The sequence below is a fragment of the Electrophorus electricus genome, chromosome 20 (genome assembly GCF_013358815.1).
Source record: "Electrophorus electricus isolate fEleEle1 chromosome 20, fEleEle1.pri, whole genome shotgun sequence".
Classification (NCBI taxonomy): domain Eukaryota; kingdom Metazoa; phylum Chordata; class Actinopteri; order Gymnotiformes; family Gymnotidae; genus Electrophorus; species Electrophorus electricus.
Genome location: NC_049554.1, coordinates 750,001 through 767,416, shown reverse-complemented (window position 1 = coordinate 767,416; position 17,416 = coordinate 750,001). Strand labels below are relative to the sequence as shown.

Below are 17,416 nucleotides of genomic sequence, written 5' to 3'. Positions count from 1 at the left end.
AAGTAATAAACAAGTGGGATTCATGAATAGGAAACGCGTTTATCAGTTTTAATTTATTGGAGAGTAGTGGACATGGCACGCTGGCTGAACCCAGCAGTGCGGAGGCTGGCCTGTTGGCCTCTGTGGCATAACGACTCTTTACGCCCTGTAGGACACGCTGCAGCGAAGTCTGGAGGCTGAGCAGGAGGCGGCGCTGAGACGTCTGCGGGAGGAACTGGACGAGCAGCTGCGTAGGCTGGAGAGAGAGAGGGCGGAGCTCCAGGAGGAAGTGCACGTGTTGCAGCACGATCGGGATCAGCGCCTCCTGCAGGCCGAGGCAGAGAAACAGCAGGTGACGCCTTGTAGACTGCCTTTGATTTTTGGAGCTATTAAGTTTGTGGCTTTTGGAACGAAAGAGCTCTGCTTTGTCTGCTTTTCTTGTATATCTGGCTGGACTGGTACACTGTAGAATTTATTCTTCCTTTTTTTGCTAGTTTTCTGCTCTGTCATTATTTGATTTTAGAAGCTAGCATCTGTTTGTTTGTTTATATTGGTCTCTTCTGAAGTGATATATGTAAGTAATCGGTGGACCCACATCGTCTGTGAGAGTAAATAATCTTCTCCCTCTGCAGGCTTTGTCTCAGAAGGAGACAGAAAGGGCGATGTTGTCAGAGAGAGTGTGCACCCTACAGGCTGAGCTGAGTACTGCAATGCTTGAGGTGGAAAGACTCACCAGAGAGGCCCAACAGCTGAAGGACCAAGAGAGGGTGGGGCTACTTCTAATCTTATACATAAAACACATCACATGAGGGGGCGGGGCTACTTCTAATCTTACAACACACATCACATGAGGGGGCGGGGCTACTTCTAATCTTACAACACACATCACATGAGGGGGCGGGGCTACTTCTAATCTTATACACAACACACATCACATGAGGGGGCGGGGCTACTTCTAATCTTATACACAACACACATCACATGAGGGGGCGGGGCTACTTCTAATCTTATACACAACACACATCACATGAGGGGGCGGGGCTACTTCTAATCTTACAACACACATCACATGAGGGGGCGGGGCTACTTCTAATCTTACACACAACACACATCACATGAGGGGGCGGGGCTACTTCTAATCTTATACGCAACACACATCACATGAGGGGGCGGGGCTACTTCTAATCTTATACACAGTACACATCACATGAGGGGGCGGGGCTACTTCTAATCTTATGCAGTAATCACAACATGAGGGGGCGGGGTACTTCTAATCTTATACCCAACACACATCACATGAGGGGGCGGGGCTACTTCTAATCTTATACACAGTACACATCACATGAGGGGGCGGGGCTACTTCTAATCTTATACACGTCACATGAGGGGGCGGGGCTATTTCTAATCTTACAACACACATCACATGAGGGGGCGGGGCTACTTCTAATCTTATACAGTAATCACAACATGAGAGGGTAGGCCTATGTCGAATCTTATACAACACCCACAACACACAGGACAGGGTGGAACTACATTGATTAATTTCAACTAAACTACAAACTGAAGTAATTATTAGAAAACCACAGCATACTGTTCTGAGGGAACTCCAGATGTTTATTAGAGGTGGTAAAAGCTGTTTTCTTCTAGGAAAAGGCACCAAACCTTTAACTGTTGTGTGACCATTGTTATCTGACACCAAGTATGCAGTGTTCTGTTAAATTGATGTCATCCAGCAGTGGAAAAGCACTCAGCAATGGAGAACACTTTGTTTGGAATCACAGAAATACAATACACACTGACAAATGCATCTTATAAAATTATCGTCAAACCACGAACACCAATTTTTAAGTGTAGGGTTTTTAACTTGTGCTAGTGTCACTATCTGAACTATTCATCTTTAGTTTTGGTGCATGGACTATACCATTTCAGGGACATGGGGGGGTGGGGTGGAGAGTAGAGTGTGATGAAGCCATTGGTTTTATAAGATTTAAGATTTTGTGAGCACCCAGCAGCGTAGAGGGGAGGGATAAAGTGAAAATTCACCCAAAATGTCGACATCTGATTCTGCGTGTTCACATTTGGGTGTGTTGGGAAAACGAAGTGCTTTGACCTGTCCTCTTTTGTCCTGCCTGCGTCCTGCGTGTCCAGGCGGCGGTGGGCGCTTTGAACAGAGAGCTGCAGGAGCTACACGTGCAGCTGGAGGAGACGCTGACCTCACATGGACGGGAACTACGCAGACTCCAGGAGAGCTGCACGGACCAGCAGATCCATGCGGACACCGCTCTCCGGGAGGTCAGTCTGAACCTAGGAAAATTCTGGGATGTCTGTACGCTGGTGCTATTTCCTCTGTGTAGAAAATGGACTTTTTCTTTGTCCTGGTGATCAGTGTTTATATCCACATTACATTTACATTACATTACCTTTACATTTATATTTGGCATACACTATTGTCCATAGTGAGTTTTGTTGATTCTATGTAAGAAAATCCTTATACAAGTACATTAGGCCAGAGTCATAAAGCTACAACCCTGTCACAGAGAATACACAATGTTTTTGTATTTGTATGCATGTACATAGGTGTGTGTGTGTGTGTGTGTGTGTGTGTGTGTGTGTGTGTGTGTATAAAGCAGTAAGTAAAAGATTAATGTAATCAATTAATTAATCAAGTGCCTTAGCGTGGCTAGCGATAATTCAGTCTGGAGTTGAAGACAGCAAAGGATTCAGTTGTACAAACAAGTAGTGAGAGTTCATTCCACCATCTGGGTGGTAGTACAGAAAGTCTTGGTGTGTCTTCCCTGTGTCTTGATTTTAGGTTGGTTTTTAGGTTTAGAATAGTAAGATGAAGACTTCTACAAGACATCAGCTTTCTTTAGCTCTACTGCATTTAGGACATTTTCAGACCCTCTGAAGTTTTCCGTCTTTTCAGCTGTGTTTCATACTCTGATTAAAATTGATTCCTTTCTTTTCCTCATCTGTCTACACAATACTTCACAATGAGATTTTTATTTTATTAAAAGCAAAATGCATATAATCCATTTTCATAAGGTTTAACCTTGTACTTGGTTGAAGCATCTTTTGTAGCAACAACAGCTAAGGAATGAACTCCTAATAACTCCTCCTTTCTGTTGGAAGTCGCTTCCATTCTTCTTGAAAGAATCATTCAAGCTCTGCCAGGTTGGATGGGGAGCATTGGTGCACATTTTCAGGGATGTTTCTTCATCATCCTATTTGAGCTCGACTGGTAGGGTTGTGGGGTGGTGGGCTTGGTCGAGACTGGTTGGTCTTCTCTGAAGCCACTCCTGTGTTTTCTTGGAGGCATGCTTTGGGTTGTTGAGATCTGGGGCACTCTGGAAAAGGTTTTCGCTTGGGATTGCTCCATATATTTATGTATCCATCTTTCCTCCTTTCCTCCCCGTCCCTGCCACATAAAAACATCCCCACAGCATGATGCTTCCACCACCGTGTTTGACTGCAGGAATTGTAGTAATGAGGTGATGCTCAGTGCCTGGTTTCCTTCAGACACGCTACTGGAAACTGGTCAAATAGTTCAAACTTAGTTTTATCAAACCAGAGGATCTAGCTTCTCAGGGTCTGAGAGGTATTCAGGTGCCTTTTGGTAAACTCCAAACATGAGCTAATGTGCCTTGTACTGAGGAATAGCTTTTGTCTGGACACTCTACCATGAAGTCCTGATTGGCATGATGAAGGTTCTTCCATCTCCACAAAAGATGGAACTGTGGAGCTCATTCATAGTGACCATTGGGTTTTTGCATTCCTGTCTGACCAAAGCCATTCATCATCAGTTACACCGTTTGGCTTGGCTGTCATCCAAGACTGTGCTCAGCTAGTCTGTTGGTGCTACCAAGTATCTTCTATTTGAGGATGATGGAAGCTACCACGTGCTTTCAATACTCAGTCAGTACTGCAGAAATGTTCTTGTATTCTTCCACTGATCTGGGCCTTGACACAGGCCTGTCTCACAGGTCTACACACAAATCTTGGTTTTCACGATGGCATACAGCATGAACTAGAACGGCTTATGCAGACAGGTGTACCTTGCCTATTATGTCCAGTCAGTTCAGTTAGGTGGAAGTGGACTCCACTTGAGCTGTAGAAGCATTTCCAGGATGATTCGTAGAAGTATGTTTAACTAGAATGCTAACGCATGTGTCATAATAAAGGGTCTATAATTTTATTTTTAATACATTTACAAAGCATTCAAAGAACAGTTTTGCTGGTGTGGAGGTTTCTGTGTAGATGGATGACAGAATAAAAAAAAATGCATATGAAATATACCAAAAGGTGGCAAACTTGAAATGGTCTGAAAACTTGTATGGATGGATGTGTACATTTTCATCCAAAGTGGTGACACACTCCTAATCCGTTGCTTTTGTTCCCAGCTAGAGGAATGTCGAGCTCTCCTCGCAGCCAGTGAGGAAAGTCGAGACAGCACAAGGCGGGAGCTTCTGGAGACGGACAAGCGACTGTGCCAAGCACGGGACAAAGGGGAGGGGCATCGGCGAGAGGTGGTGGAACTACAGCGCTCCCTCGGTGATCTCACCAAAGAAAAAGATGCTCTCAGCCAATCAAACAGCCAGCTAAGGGAGGCACTGAGGGCCGCAGAGAGTGAACGAATCAGGTCACTGCTCTTACAGTTGCAACCCTCAGAGATTATTTGAGAAACTACCCGCGCTACGAGTAGTACTGATTACACTTATTTTATTCATCAAACTTGCCGTATTGATTAGAGTAGATATTTATTGGAGTGGCTCTTGATGAATTAGTATTAATTAGGTGTGCCGTACTGATTAGAGTGGTTATTGATTAAGCATGCTGTGTTGGATTCTAGTGTGAAGCGTCAGTGTGAGGAGAAGGAGCAGAGGCTGGCAGTGCTGGACGAGACGCTGGCGTCTGCACAGAAGGAGGCGGGGGAACTGCGCACCTGTCTGCGGGAGGTGGAGCGATCCCGGCTGGAGGCCAGGAGAGAACTGCAGGAACTGCGCCGACAGGTCACACACACACTCTCACAGTACTGTACTCCACTGTGTCCCTGACTGGCTGTTTTGACTGTAACCCCCCCTGGCTGTGTGCAGCTGAAGGTGGTAGATGGGGAGCGAGAGCAGAAGGCGAGGGAGGTGACCGAACTCCAGGGCCGTCTCTCCCTGGAGGAGCAGAGGGAGGAGGACCGAGGGAAGGAGTTCTTCTCCCTCAAACAGAGACTCAACGAGGCCGAGATGGCCAGGAACTCCCTCAGAAAGGAGGTGAGGAGACACAGAACGCGGACACAGTTTCACCGTGCAGAAGGGATCCGCCCTCCATGCGGGCCATTTTGCTCTCTCTCCTTTGCTCCCTCCATTTCTCCGTTCATCCACATAGTTTCTTCACACCTTCTCTCTCTCCTCAGCTCTCCTCCCTACAGAGGCGCCTGAGCGAGAGCGAGTGCGCGTGGCGCGGCTCGGAGCGCGAGCTGGCCGCCCAGCTGCAGGAGGCGCGGAGCTGCGAGAGGAAGCTCCAGGACGAGGCACGGAACCTGACCCTGCGCACGCAGGCGGCCGCTGACGCCTCCGCCCAGGTGCAGCTGCAGCTGAGCGAGGCCCACGGCCGGCTGGCCGCCACGGAGGCAGAGCTGGTCCGCTCGGAGGCGGGACGAAGGGACCTAGAGTTCCGGCTGAGCAGCCTGCAGTCCGCCCTCTCGAGAACACTTGGCATCTGCGCCGGGGGGCGGGCCAGCCGCGGACGCAGCCCCACAGGCTCCTCCCCCTCCTCGCTTATCTCTGGGATGGTCTCTCGGCGCAGGAGTGTGTCACCGATGTGCTGCTCACTGTCGCCCTCTAAAGGTGAGGAGTTATATTTTAAGGAGTTATGTGTTTATATGGTCTCGAGTGAGCTAACCTCTGAGCACTCCAGATCTGTTCACTGTTCGCAAACATTCAAGTAAGCTCTGACTGTCTGAAAGTGGAAATTCTACCCTTCTGATTCTTTCTCTCAGACATGGTGGATAAGGCCAGCCCTGATAACGCCAGTGTGTCTCGCCCGTTGTCTCCGGAGAGGGGAGACGTGCCTATTCCTCTCGTCCTGCCCGAGCTTGACCCGGAAACACTCCGTAGTGGCCTCCGAGACTTCCTGCAGGAGCTCAGAGAGGCCCAAAGAGACAGGGTAAATGCGCGCGCACACACACACTCATGTTGACATGCACAGTCATACACATTAGATGTTTGAATGTGGTCAGAATGACTTTAGTTGACAGTTGAATGTGTATGAGTGTGTTTTCACTGGTTGATGAGACATGATCCTGTGTATGTTTGGTTAATGTGCTTATGTATGATGGGTTGTGTGACAACATGCCTATTCCTGTCCCTCTGCTACTGTTACCTTTATTGTTCATACATTTTTGGTTGCTGTGGGCGTGTGTGTACGCGTGTGTGTACGTGTGTAGGAAGAGGCTCGTGGCCAGTTGGGGGCGTTGCAGAGAGAACTAGAAGAAGTGACAGCAGAGAGAGAATCTGCCCAGAACCGCCTCAGTCAACTTCAGAACACACTGCAGGAGTGTCAAGAAGGTAAGACGGACACACACACACACACACACACACACACACACATACACGCGCTCACGCATACACATACACACACACACACATGCGCACACACACACGCGCACACACAAACACACGTGTTTGTGGGGATCTTTTCAGGTAACTGAACACCTGATAATAATAAGGGACAATCAAGATGTGGGATGTGTGTGTGTGTGTGTGCGCGTGTGTGTGTGTGTGTGTGTGTGTATGTAGGTAAGCGCAGTGCAGAGGGCATGCTGAGCTCGACGCAAGCTTTACTACAGCAGCAGGAGGAGTTGGTGAGGAGAGGGGACAGAGAGAGGAGAACCATTAGTGACCGTCTCAGAGACCTGCACAGAACCTTACAGAGCACAGAGACGGAACGCAAACACCTGCAGGTACACACGCACGCACGCACACACACACACACACACACATATACATACACGCACACACACGCACACACACACATGCACATATACACACACACACGCACGCACACACACACATGCGCGCACACACACGCACACACACGCGCGCACACGCACACGCACATACACACGCGCACACACACACACACGCACACACTCACATACTCTGATTCCATTTGTTGCACATGCACAGATACAAATTTTTGATTTTGATTTCCAGATTTTGATAGCTATAAACTGCCCAGTCTCCAGCACGCACACAAACATTTTCTGGCCCCACACACACAGGAGCAGTGCAGTAAGCTCAAGGCAGGTGAGGTTCGCTTAGAAGCGGAGCGTCGGAGACTGAGGGAGGCTCTTGAGGGGGCAGAGTCACGAGCTGCACGGGTGGAGCTTGGGAGGCGGAGCCTGGATGGAGAGATTCAGCGCCTCCGGGCATGTATAGCTGAGAGAGAAGCAGAGGCACAGGGGGCACAAGACCGACATGACGGCATGCTCAAACAGGTAACCTTTAACGCTCAAACAGGTAACCTTTAACGCTCAAACAGGTAACCTTTAACGCTCAAACAGGTAACATTTGAACAGCCAACACTATCCGGTTACTCTCAAACAGGAAATTCATAAGCACATTAGACTCAAGTAATTGCCACCAGGTATCAATCTGGACTGAGATTTGTTGAACACGTAAAAATGTTTGTCTGCATGATTGCACACGTGAGCATCCGTGTACCTGCAAGTGGCTCGGTGTGTGTTTGTGTGCCACTCTGTATGTGTGTGCACGTTTGTGTGTGTTTGCTTGACTGTGTGTGTGTGTGTGTGTGTGTGTGTATGGTCATGCGTGCGTGTGCGTGTGTGTGTGTGTGTGTGCGCGCTAACTCCATGTCCATGTGTGGTAGGCTGTAGAGGCCGAGGCCAGGGCAGCGTCTCTCCAAAGAGAAGTGGACCGACTCGCCTCACTGCTCAGGAAGGCACAGGAAGCAGAGGCTGCTCAGAGGGACAGAGTGCAAGCGCTCTCACAGAGCCTGCAAGAAGCCACTGCGGCCCACAGTGCTACCCAAGGGCGGCTGGCCACACTGCAGAAAAGCCTGACTATGGCAGAACAGGAGCGCAGGCAGCTCCAGGTCAGACTGCTGATGAGTTTTGTCTGTTATTTCCCTGTTTAACACACAGAAAATCTTCCCTTTGAACCTAATAACAAAACCTGCATTTTAATTTAAATGTTGAGTGATGTGAAGAAACTTCACATCACTTAACAGTCGCAGTAGATCACACGGTTCATTGGGTGCAGCTACACTGGTCCACTATGAACTTCACAAAACCCAGAATACTTGCAGTTCCACTCGGATGTCCCATCAGAGGGAGATTAATTAGTGAAATCAGCTGGGTGTTACAAAATCAAGGCAGGAGTTTTACTTTTGGAACTTGACACAGTCCTACGTCCCAGTATCTATTATATAAAAAGCCAAATCTGACCCTGGATCAGCAAAGTTACTCTGAATTGTAAGTCCTGGGTTTTGGTCATTGTTTCACCGTCCAGGGGTACACTGCAGTGGAGAGCCTGTTCGGATTCTGCAATAAGGTCCCATTTATGGCTTGGCTTCCGTGGAGGGGCTTCCTTTTCCTCAGAGTCCCAGCTAGAGCCTGGAATGCCAGAACACCGTATTTATAGTTGTTTAGTACGCAGTATGTTGACTCATAATATGATTGAATAGCTGGCCATTCGTTACAGGGAAATAAACAGAGATGAAAGAAAGCAAAGTTGCTTTTATAGTCTATTGTTGGGAATGTAATAGTTGAGTGTGACTGTTATGGTAAGTGAATGTGTCGGGGTGTGTGAGACTATGTAGCAGTGTATGTGGGTACATGTGTGAGTGTGTGTTGTATGTGTTTTAGGATGCGCGTGTGTGACAGTGCAATGTGTGGAGTGTGTTTTTGAGTACATGTTTGTGTGACTGTGTGCATCTGTGGTGTGTGTGTTTTAGGGTGTGTGTGACTATATGCAGTTTGTTTAGCGTATGTTTGTTTGACTATGTATGGTGTGTGTGATTTAGGGTGTGTGTCACTATGTGCGATGTGTGTATTTTAGGGTGTGTGTTTGACTATGTGCGGTGTGTTTTGTTTTAAGGTGTGAGTTTTGGGTTGTGCAGTGTGTTAGGGTGTGTGTGATTTATCTTCAGAGTGTGTGTTTTAAGGTATGTATGCTATGTGCAGTGTGTGTGTGTGTTTTAGGGTGTGTGTGTGTGTGTTTTAGGGTGTGTGTGACTGTGTACAGTGTGTTTTAAGGTATGTATGCTGTGTGTGTGGTGTGTTTTAGGGTGTGTGTGTGTGTTTTAAGGTATGTATGCTATGTGCAGTGTGTGTGTGTGTGTGTGTGTGTGTGTGTGTGTGTGTGTGTGTGTGTGTTTTAGGGTGTGTGTGTGTGTGTTTTAAGGTATGTATGCTATGTGCAGTGTGTGTGTGTGTGTTTTAGGGTGTGTGTGTGTGTTTTAAGGTATGTATGCTATGTGCAGTGTGTGTGTGTGTTTTAGGGTGTATGTGTGTGTTTTAAGGTATGTATGCTATGTGCAGTGTGTGTGTGTGTGTTTTAGGGTGTGTGTGTGTGTGTGTTTTAGGGTGTGTGTGACTGTGTACAGTGTGTTTTAAGGTATGTATGCTGTGTGTGTTTTAGGGTGTCTGTGTTTTAAGGTATGTATGCTATGTGCAGTGTGTGTGTGTGTGTGTGTGTGTGTGTTTTAGGGTGTGTGTGTGTTTTAAGGTATGTATGCTATGTGCAGTGTGTGTGTGTTTTAGGGTGTGTGTGTGTTTTAAGGTATGTATGCTATGTGCAGTGTGTGTGTGTTTTAGGGTGTGTGTGTGTTTTAAGGTATGTATGCTATGTGCAGTGTGTGTGTGTTTTAGGGTGTGTGTGTGTGTGTTTTAGGGTGTGTGTGTGTGTGTGTGTTTTAAGGTATGTATGCTATGTGCATTGTGGGTGTGTGTGTGTTTTAAGGTGTGTGTGTGTATAGTGTGTTTTAAGGTGTGTGTGTGTGTGTGTGTGTATAGTGTGTTTTAAGGTGTGTGTGTGTGTATAGTGTGTTTTAAGGTGTGTGTGTGTTTTTAGGGTGTGTGTGTGTGTGTTTTTAGGGTGTGTGTGTGTGTGTGTGTGTTTTAGGGTGTGTGTGTTTTAAGGTGTGTGTGTGTGTGTGTGTTTACCCCGCTGCAGGAGCGCATGGAGGAGATGCGGGCGTCTCAGACTGAGGGAAAGATGAACATGGCGGTTCTTACTGAGCGTGTGCAGACTCTGCAGACAGAGCGAACCCAACACCAACAGCAGTGTGCAGAACTGCAGACGGAGCTCTCCACCATGCAGGAGGTAGGGGGTCTGTGTAGGGGTGTGTGTGTGTGTGTGTGTGTGTGTGTGTGTGTGTGTGTGTGTGTGTGTGTGTGTGTGCGCACAGGCATGGAGACTCTCCATTATGCAGCAGGATGCTGTGCGTGAGTGTGTGTTAAGGGGGGCTGTTGCTGACCAGAGCTGTGAAACATTTGAATAGTCTTACGCTCCTCCTCATCTCCACCTTTCTCCTGCTCTCCTCCTCTGGGCTGCAGGCGTTGCGCCAGCGTTCAGCCTCCCTGGTGGAGGCCCAGCGGGGTCTGCAGACGATGCAGGCGGAGCGGGCGAGTGCAGAGGAGCGTCTGAGAGCGCTGCAGAGAGCCGTCGCCCTGCTGGAGACAGAGAAGAGGGATTCAGAGAGGCAGGCCGTACGGCTCGAGAAAGACAAGAACGCCCTCAGGAATACACTGGACAAGGTCACGACCCTCAGCAACACACACATGATGCGCTGAACCCACACCGCAGCAAATATAGAAGCTTCTAATCCCTGTCCATGAACCTGAACCTGAGCTCTGCAGTCATCACATAGCTGAAGAAATTCTAAAAATAGTTCATATTTCTTTAAGGCCTTTTATTTATACATGCATGCATCATACAGTCCAAATCATTCTACTAATAACGCTTGGCACAAAACGCAACTTGTTTCAGTCTTCTTCAGTGAAATCAAGACAGTTGTTCTGTAACCGAGCCTTTTGATTGGTGTTCAACCTCATATTCTCAGGTTACCCCTGCATATCATTAAAACATGAGAAGCTTTTAGCAGCAGTAAAATCAAAAACTGGCTTCTGTGAAAGAGGCCCTATAATGTGTGATGGCGCAAGTGCACGGGGCCAACTGTGCGCTGTGTGTGTAGGTGGAGCGGCAGAAGCTACAGCTGGAGGAGAGCACCATGCGTCTGTCTGCAGAGAAGGGGCGACTAGACCTGTCTCTCAGCACAGCCGAACAAGAACTGCAGGACGCGCAAAGACAGGCGGCCCTGCTGCAGGTGCAGGAGCTACACACACACACACACACACGCGCGCTAGCTTGCCTCAGTCACTGTAGCACTGAGAACAGACCACCGCCCAAATAATACTCCTGTGGGCAGAAACTGACTGGTGATGAAGGGCTGCCAATCTCCATGGCAATACATGGGCCTTTTTGGTTTTTTGGGACCTGTGGAGGACTGAGGAGTTGAGGTGTGTGACCTTGAAGTGTTCGGTGTGGTAAGTAACTACTCATGTTCTGGCTTCGGCATAGCCGAGCTGCGCTTGGCTGTCTGAATTCACCCCTGGTTCTCTCGCATTGCTCATAGCTGCTCAGTACGCAGTACAGGCCCTGAGAATCCTCGCATTTACATTATTAGTGTGATGGTGTGTGCGCTCCTTGAGAATCGAACCCATGACCTTTCTCGACCCGCTCTACCAGCTCTACTGCGTGGAACTTGGTCATAGCCCCGAGAATCCGTCTGGGTTTCTATAATCACCTATACTTCAAATGAACAGTATGTGTTTAAAGATTTATTTATTCATGTCTTTGACGCTAATTTTAGAGCCCTCCCCCTAACAGAAACTCATGCTTTGATTGGACGGGTGGCTTGCTCAGTTTCAAAGACTAAACCTAAAGCCCTGGGCGACAAGCTCCAGCGCAGTTTTATGGCTAAAATTTGTGGAGGGGTAGCTCCATACTGTCCTGCCTGACCTCGTTTAACTGGTGCACCATCGGGCTGACCTCCTCTCTAAACTAAGGGTGGAAAACGGCTGTGATCTGCCTACCAAGGACCAGCAATGTTGCTCTTCTGGCTAGCGCGTCACAGCATGCAGTAGCATTAGCTTGTCTGAAGGGGGCGATGTGGCGTTTCGGCAGCTTATGCTTTGCCTGAGTGGAGGCTGTGATGTGTTTAATGGAGGATAATGGGAGGCAAATGAATGCTAGTGTCTGGGGATCAGTGCAGGATGGCTCTGTCCCATAGCAACTCCCCGACATGTGCTCTGAGTTAGGGCCATAACGCTGAACCCATCGACACAATCAACTCTGGCCATTGGGTAACTTTTTACTTATGTATGTATTTATTTATTTTGTTTGTTCTTCCTTTGTGTGGGGAAACCCAGGGAACATGGCCTGACATGGTTTCCATGGGGACTTGGGCAGGTTTATAAGAGCGTAGCCGGGAGTGCAAGGCTGGAGTGGAGATGGAAGCTTCAGAAACCTGATGCTGATGTTTCAGTGCTTTTTAGGTTTTATGGGTTTTTTTTGCCTCACAGCTGTGTTTATTTACACTCAGCCAGGCACCAGCAGATCAGGATAAAACTGCCTGCGCACATGTGGGTGCCTGCTACTTGCTTAATTATTAGAATATGAGCAGTCCATGGTATCTGTGTTTGTTTTTGTGTGTTACAGGCCCAACTTGTGGAGATGGAAGCAACTCAGAGTGCGAGTGAGCAGTCCGCCCGTCAGCGGGCCGATACCCAGCGGGAGGTGGAGCGACTGAAAGCCAGTCAGAGAGAGGTGGAGCAGACACTGGCAGCTCGGGAGAGAGCTCACCGGCAGAGAGTGAAGGGCCTAGAGGAACAGGTGCCTAGAACCACGTGGTTAAAGGGCTATTCTAGCCCCAAAATCCAGTGGGGCGCAGTTAGCATTATGTGCTCCCTGTGCAGCAAGACGTGAGCTCGTATTGAGGCCACGAGCAGAGACATTCGAGCAAGGCCACAGACCCCCCCCATAAACGCCGGCTCCAATTTCCTCCGGTCTCCGCACTTTTAATGTCCAGGTTTAATGCGCAGGCACAATCTGTTCAGATACATAGTGCAGTCCTTTTTGGACTTTAATAAGGCTACACTCCCAATCACATTTAAGCCAAATTCCACCAGTAATCGCATTCTGAGATCACATTTGGCTCTGCTAATGTTCGTCCACTGTCATACACATTAGTATATTTGAATGAAAGCGAGTTACAGCCATACATAGCTTCTTTGTGATGCACATTATCTTTTCAAATTTCTCATGGGGAATATGATGTTATTGGGTCAAAACATTTCCGCACCTAAATAAGGCAACGTTTTAAACAAGTTGAACATAATTTAGCTGTAACATTCAATTCAGTAACTTGAAGGTAATTTTAAATATAGGTCAAATCCAGACTCCATAGTGTCACTGGAACATTCTGGAATGAGCGCTTTAAAACTCTCAGATGAGTCAAAAACTCCAGTTTCCAAGCCATTTGCAAGACTATTTTGGTCTGAGTTTATTGAACTAAACAAAAACCCAACAAACTAGCCATAAAACCGATTTACTTTTAGTTTAAACATGCCATGAATTACACCATCGCCAGTGGTGCCAAGCTCAGGGAAACAACCCATTCTATGCTTCATTGTCCTGCTGGCAGACAGAAAACGTGTGTGCGTATGAAAAACACAGATGTCACCAAACAGACATTGGACATGTATTATCCAACATTAGCAAAGTAGTACATAGTAATACTAATATTGGGTTTGTATTTGCAAGGTAGTTCTGTGTCTTACCAAAAGTGAGTAAAATAAACTAATGTTGTTCAACTGCCAGTATTGTGTTGTGTTATGTAGGGTTTTACGTGCAGTTAATTGCTTTAAGACAATGGACAACATCACCTAATTAAACTAGGTAGTTGGAACTGAGGCTCAGCGTGAATGGGCCGAGGTGTTTAATGCCAGAAGGGGCGTCTAGACATGCTGCCTGCCTTGTTCCAGAAGTCTAGCCGTGAGCAGTATAAGCAATATGACCACACTGGCCTCAGACCTGGACAGTGACCCTTTACACCTGGACAGTAAAAAGGTCTGACTGGTATGTATAGTAATGCGATCTTTGCCCTTTGATCTCTAACCTTTGGGAGGGGGTGGGGTGTTTTGACAGGTGACTACCCTGAAGGAGCAGCTGCAGCAGGAGTTACGACGTTCGCAGCCACCTCTGCCTCCGCTGCCCCTGGGAAACTGACAACACACAGTGCTGTACCCAAATCAGCCTGTACCTCCTGGAGAAACACACTAACATTCTCACATTGGAACTGAAGTGCAGCCTCCCCTTGAGGCATTAGATCAGTGCTCCCATTCGGAACACAGAATGTGCTCATTTCAGGCTAAAGCAGGCTAAATCAGGGGATGATTTGTGCTAGCCTTAGATTAGTAGCCAAAGGAAGCGTTCCGCTCAGGCCAAGGCGAGGCAGGGACACTGGCCTGTTGAGAAAGCATACCTCTGTAGTATGTAATCCCATGCTGTGAAGGCAGCTGTTCCATCAAAAAAGCCATGGACATGCGCACACTGTGTGTGTGTGTGTGTTTTGTCTAGGGGAGAGAGCATGAAGAAATTAATGCTAAACGTAAAGTGACACTAAAAACAGGTTTGGTGTCAGATTCCTTAATTAGTTTAGATAGTAATGTAAATGTAATTTCTTAGTCTTCATAAAAATGCCTTGGTGAATGTCATATATTGGCTAAAGCTGAAGTGAATTTGAATGCAATTGATACCAAAAGCTGTATTGACTTTTGCATTTTTAGAAAAGGGGAATTATTTTTAAAAATGAGAGACCACTAGAATGGCAGCATTTATCTGTACAGTGACTTTGTCATTAATTCTGTTACATGCTGTGTGTATCCTATTCTAATGATATCACTCTGAAAATGGCTTGATGGGATTTAAGTCCCTGCCACACTGTCAAAACAAACCCAACATTTCCCAACATTCCAAACACAAGGAAACACCAGTGTTGGTGGTTGGCTTTAGAATATTCCAGAAAAAGCCAAATGAGGCACTGTGAATGGGCCTTACTAGAGGTCACACACAGATATCTGTACGGTTACTGTGGAAGGGGCTTTGATATCTCTGTGAAACACATTATCTATTCCTACTGTCTGTCATGCACAGTGTGTACTTGAATTTGTATTTTAGCTGATTGCCCTTCATTGGCAAGTGTTTTTTTTTTTTCTAGGCAAAGATTAAACATTGTCCTAGATTTTTAAAATTTAAGAACAAAACCCATTTGTGGATTTTAATTCAGACTAGGACTGTTTGATCTGGAAAACTGTCCTTATAGATTTGACTTTCAATACACAAGATGATAAAAAATACTTCCACTCTGTTTGCAGCTGTTTGTATTCAATGAACTTTCCCTCTTTCACCTTTTTTCCCCTCACTGATGCTACAAATCACATTAATTCTTGTTTTTTATGGTATAAAAAGATATTTCATTGTTTATGGCAAGTGAGATTTTTCTCATTACATTTCTGAACCATTAATGACTGGGTTGCATTTGTCTCCACGGCCGGTTTCTGGGGGGTCTGGATCACAGTGATCGTTCATCCCATTTCAGGTCAGGGCTTTGGAGCTGCATGCTGTGTGGTGCACTGAGAGGATACTGATGTCTACTGGCTACATGTAATGCTTCTGTATTCAAGATCAGTGCTATTTGGCCACTCTTCTGGGGTTGCCCTTGCCTAATACTGACACAGCGCAATTTCGCTCTCTTAAGCTGAACTGAGAGCAATTCTACACTTCCTTCTGTCAGGAAATTAAGGTTGTCAGTTCGTAGATCAGTATTATAAAAAAGCAACTACTCAGAAGGACGCATAATACAGCTGAAAAACAGAAAAAAAAGACAAATTACACATCAGAACAATGTATATGATACAGTAAAGTATTGTTTTAAAAAACAACCAACAAAGAAAAATCAAAGAAGTTCAAAGTGTCTTCCTTCAGGTGTTCCTGTGCTCCATGGGCGAGCAAGTATGATAGCACCAGTGATGTCATACACTCACGAGTATTCGAAAGAGTACAAAAGTAAATACAGGCTTATATAGATTCATCCACTCACACATAAGACTATGTCCCAAACTTGTATGTAAGATGAACAGAGCTTTGGTGTAGAGTACACAATCAATCAACTGGCGGGGGGGGGGGGAACTTAAATGTTTAGAAGAAATAAGGACGATCAGGATTTGGGATGGAGTCCCTTAGTGGAGACGTACATGACTAGGTAGATAAATATGTGCTATTTGAGTAGATGGTGGTGGTTGAACAGACACGTGGGATGGATGGGCAGTGTTTTGGTGGTGAGTGTAGGCTTGGTGTTTGGATAAGTAGTAGTTTAGTGGTGGGTGTTGGGTTGGTGTTTAGGTATTTCCATTATCTTAATGGTGTGTGCTAGGCTTTGGGTGTTGGATGTAGGTTTAGTGTTTAGGTAAGTGCAGGATTTGGGTGTAGGTTAGGTGTTTGGACAGGTGGAGGATTTTGTTGTAGAGAGTAGTTTATTGGCTAGGTGTGGAATTTGGGTGTAGGGTGTAGTTTGGGCGATTGGCTTGGTGTGGGATTTGGGTGTAGTTTAGGTGATTGGCTTGGTGTGGGATATGGTTGTAGGGTGTAGTTTGGGTGATTGGCTAGTGGTGGGTGTTGGGTTGGTGTTTAGGTATTTCCATTATCTTAATGGTGTGTGCTAGGCTTTGGGTGTTGGATGTAGGTTTAGTGTTTAGGTAAGTGCAGGATTTGGGTGTAGGTTAGGTGTTTGGACAGGTGGAGGATTTTGTTGTAGAGAGTAGTTTATTGGCTATGTGTGGAATTTGGGTGTAGGGTGTAGTTTGGGCGATTGGCTTGGTGTGGGATTTGGGTGTAGTTTAGGTGATTGGCTTGGTGTGGGATATGGTTGTAGGGTGTAGTTTGGGTGATTGGCTAGGTGTGGGATTTGGGTGTAGTTTGGGTGATTGGCTAGGTGTGGGATTTGGGTGTAGGGTGTAGTTTGGGTGATTGGCTTGGTGTGGGATATGGTTGTAGGGTGTAGTTTGGGTGTGGGATTTGGGTGTAGGGTGTAGTTTGGGTGATTGGCTAGGTGTGGGATTTGGGTGTAGTTTAGGTGATTGGCTTGGTGTGGGATATGGTTGTAGGGTGTAGTTTGGGTGATTGGCTAGGTGTGGGATTTGGGTGTAGTTTGGGTGATTGGCTAGGTGTGGGATTTGGGTGTAGGGTGTAGTTTGGGTGATTGGCTTGGTGTGGGATATGGTTGTAGGGTGTAGTTTGGGTGATTGGCTAGGTGTGGGATTTGGGTGTAGTTTAGGTGATTGGCTTGGTGTGGGATATGGTTG

At 46.7% G+C, this 17,416-nt stretch overlaps 2 protein-coding genes across 4 annotated transcripts in view; one reads left to right on the top strand and one right to left on the bottom strand.

The window, feature by feature from the left end:
• Positions 1–15,580, top strand: part of LOC113582785 (rootletin) — a 32,319-nt gene extending 16,739 nt beyond the window's left edge. For all 3 annotated transcript variants that reach the window (XM_035520650.1, XM_035520652.1, XM_035520651.1), the window contains exons 21-37: positions 152–331; positions 612–746; positions 2,128–2,271; positions 4,380–4,618; positions 4,829–4,988; positions 5,073–5,240; positions 5,384–5,816; positions 5,969–6,135; positions 6,416–6,536; positions 6,768–6,931; positions 7,253–7,468; positions 7,861–8,085; positions 10,167–10,316; positions 10,550–10,750; positions 11,188–11,319; positions 12,714–12,887; positions 14,202–15,580. In XM_035520650.1, coding sequence (XP_035376543.1) covers positions 152–331; positions 612–746; positions 2,128–2,271; positions 4,380–4,618; positions 4,829–4,988; positions 5,073–5,240; positions 5,384–5,816; positions 5,969–6,135; positions 6,416–6,536; positions 6,768–6,931; positions 7,253–7,468; positions 7,861–8,085; positions 10,167–10,316; positions 10,550–10,750; positions 11,188–11,319; positions 12,714–12,887; positions 14,202–14,282 — 3,090 coding nt within the window. In that variant the 3' untranslated portion in view covers positions 14,283–15,580. The remainder of the gene's footprint in view (positions 1–151; positions 332–611; positions 747–2,127; positions 2,272–4,379; positions 4,619–4,828; positions 4,989–5,072; positions 5,241–5,383; positions 5,817–5,968; positions 6,136–6,415; positions 6,537–6,767; positions 6,932–7,252; positions 7,469–7,860; positions 8,086–10,166; positions 10,317–10,549; positions 10,751–11,187; positions 11,320–12,713; positions 12,888–14,201) is intronic.
• Positions 13,533–17,416, bottom strand: part of mfap2 (microfibril associated protein 2) — an 8,380-nt gene continuing 4,496 nt past the window's right edge. Inside the window, exon 9 of the mRNA XM_027018741.2 lies at positions 13,533–17,416. This exon is cut by the window's right edge and continues 370 nt beyond it. The gene's annotated coding sequence lies outside the window, so the exon portion shown is untranslated.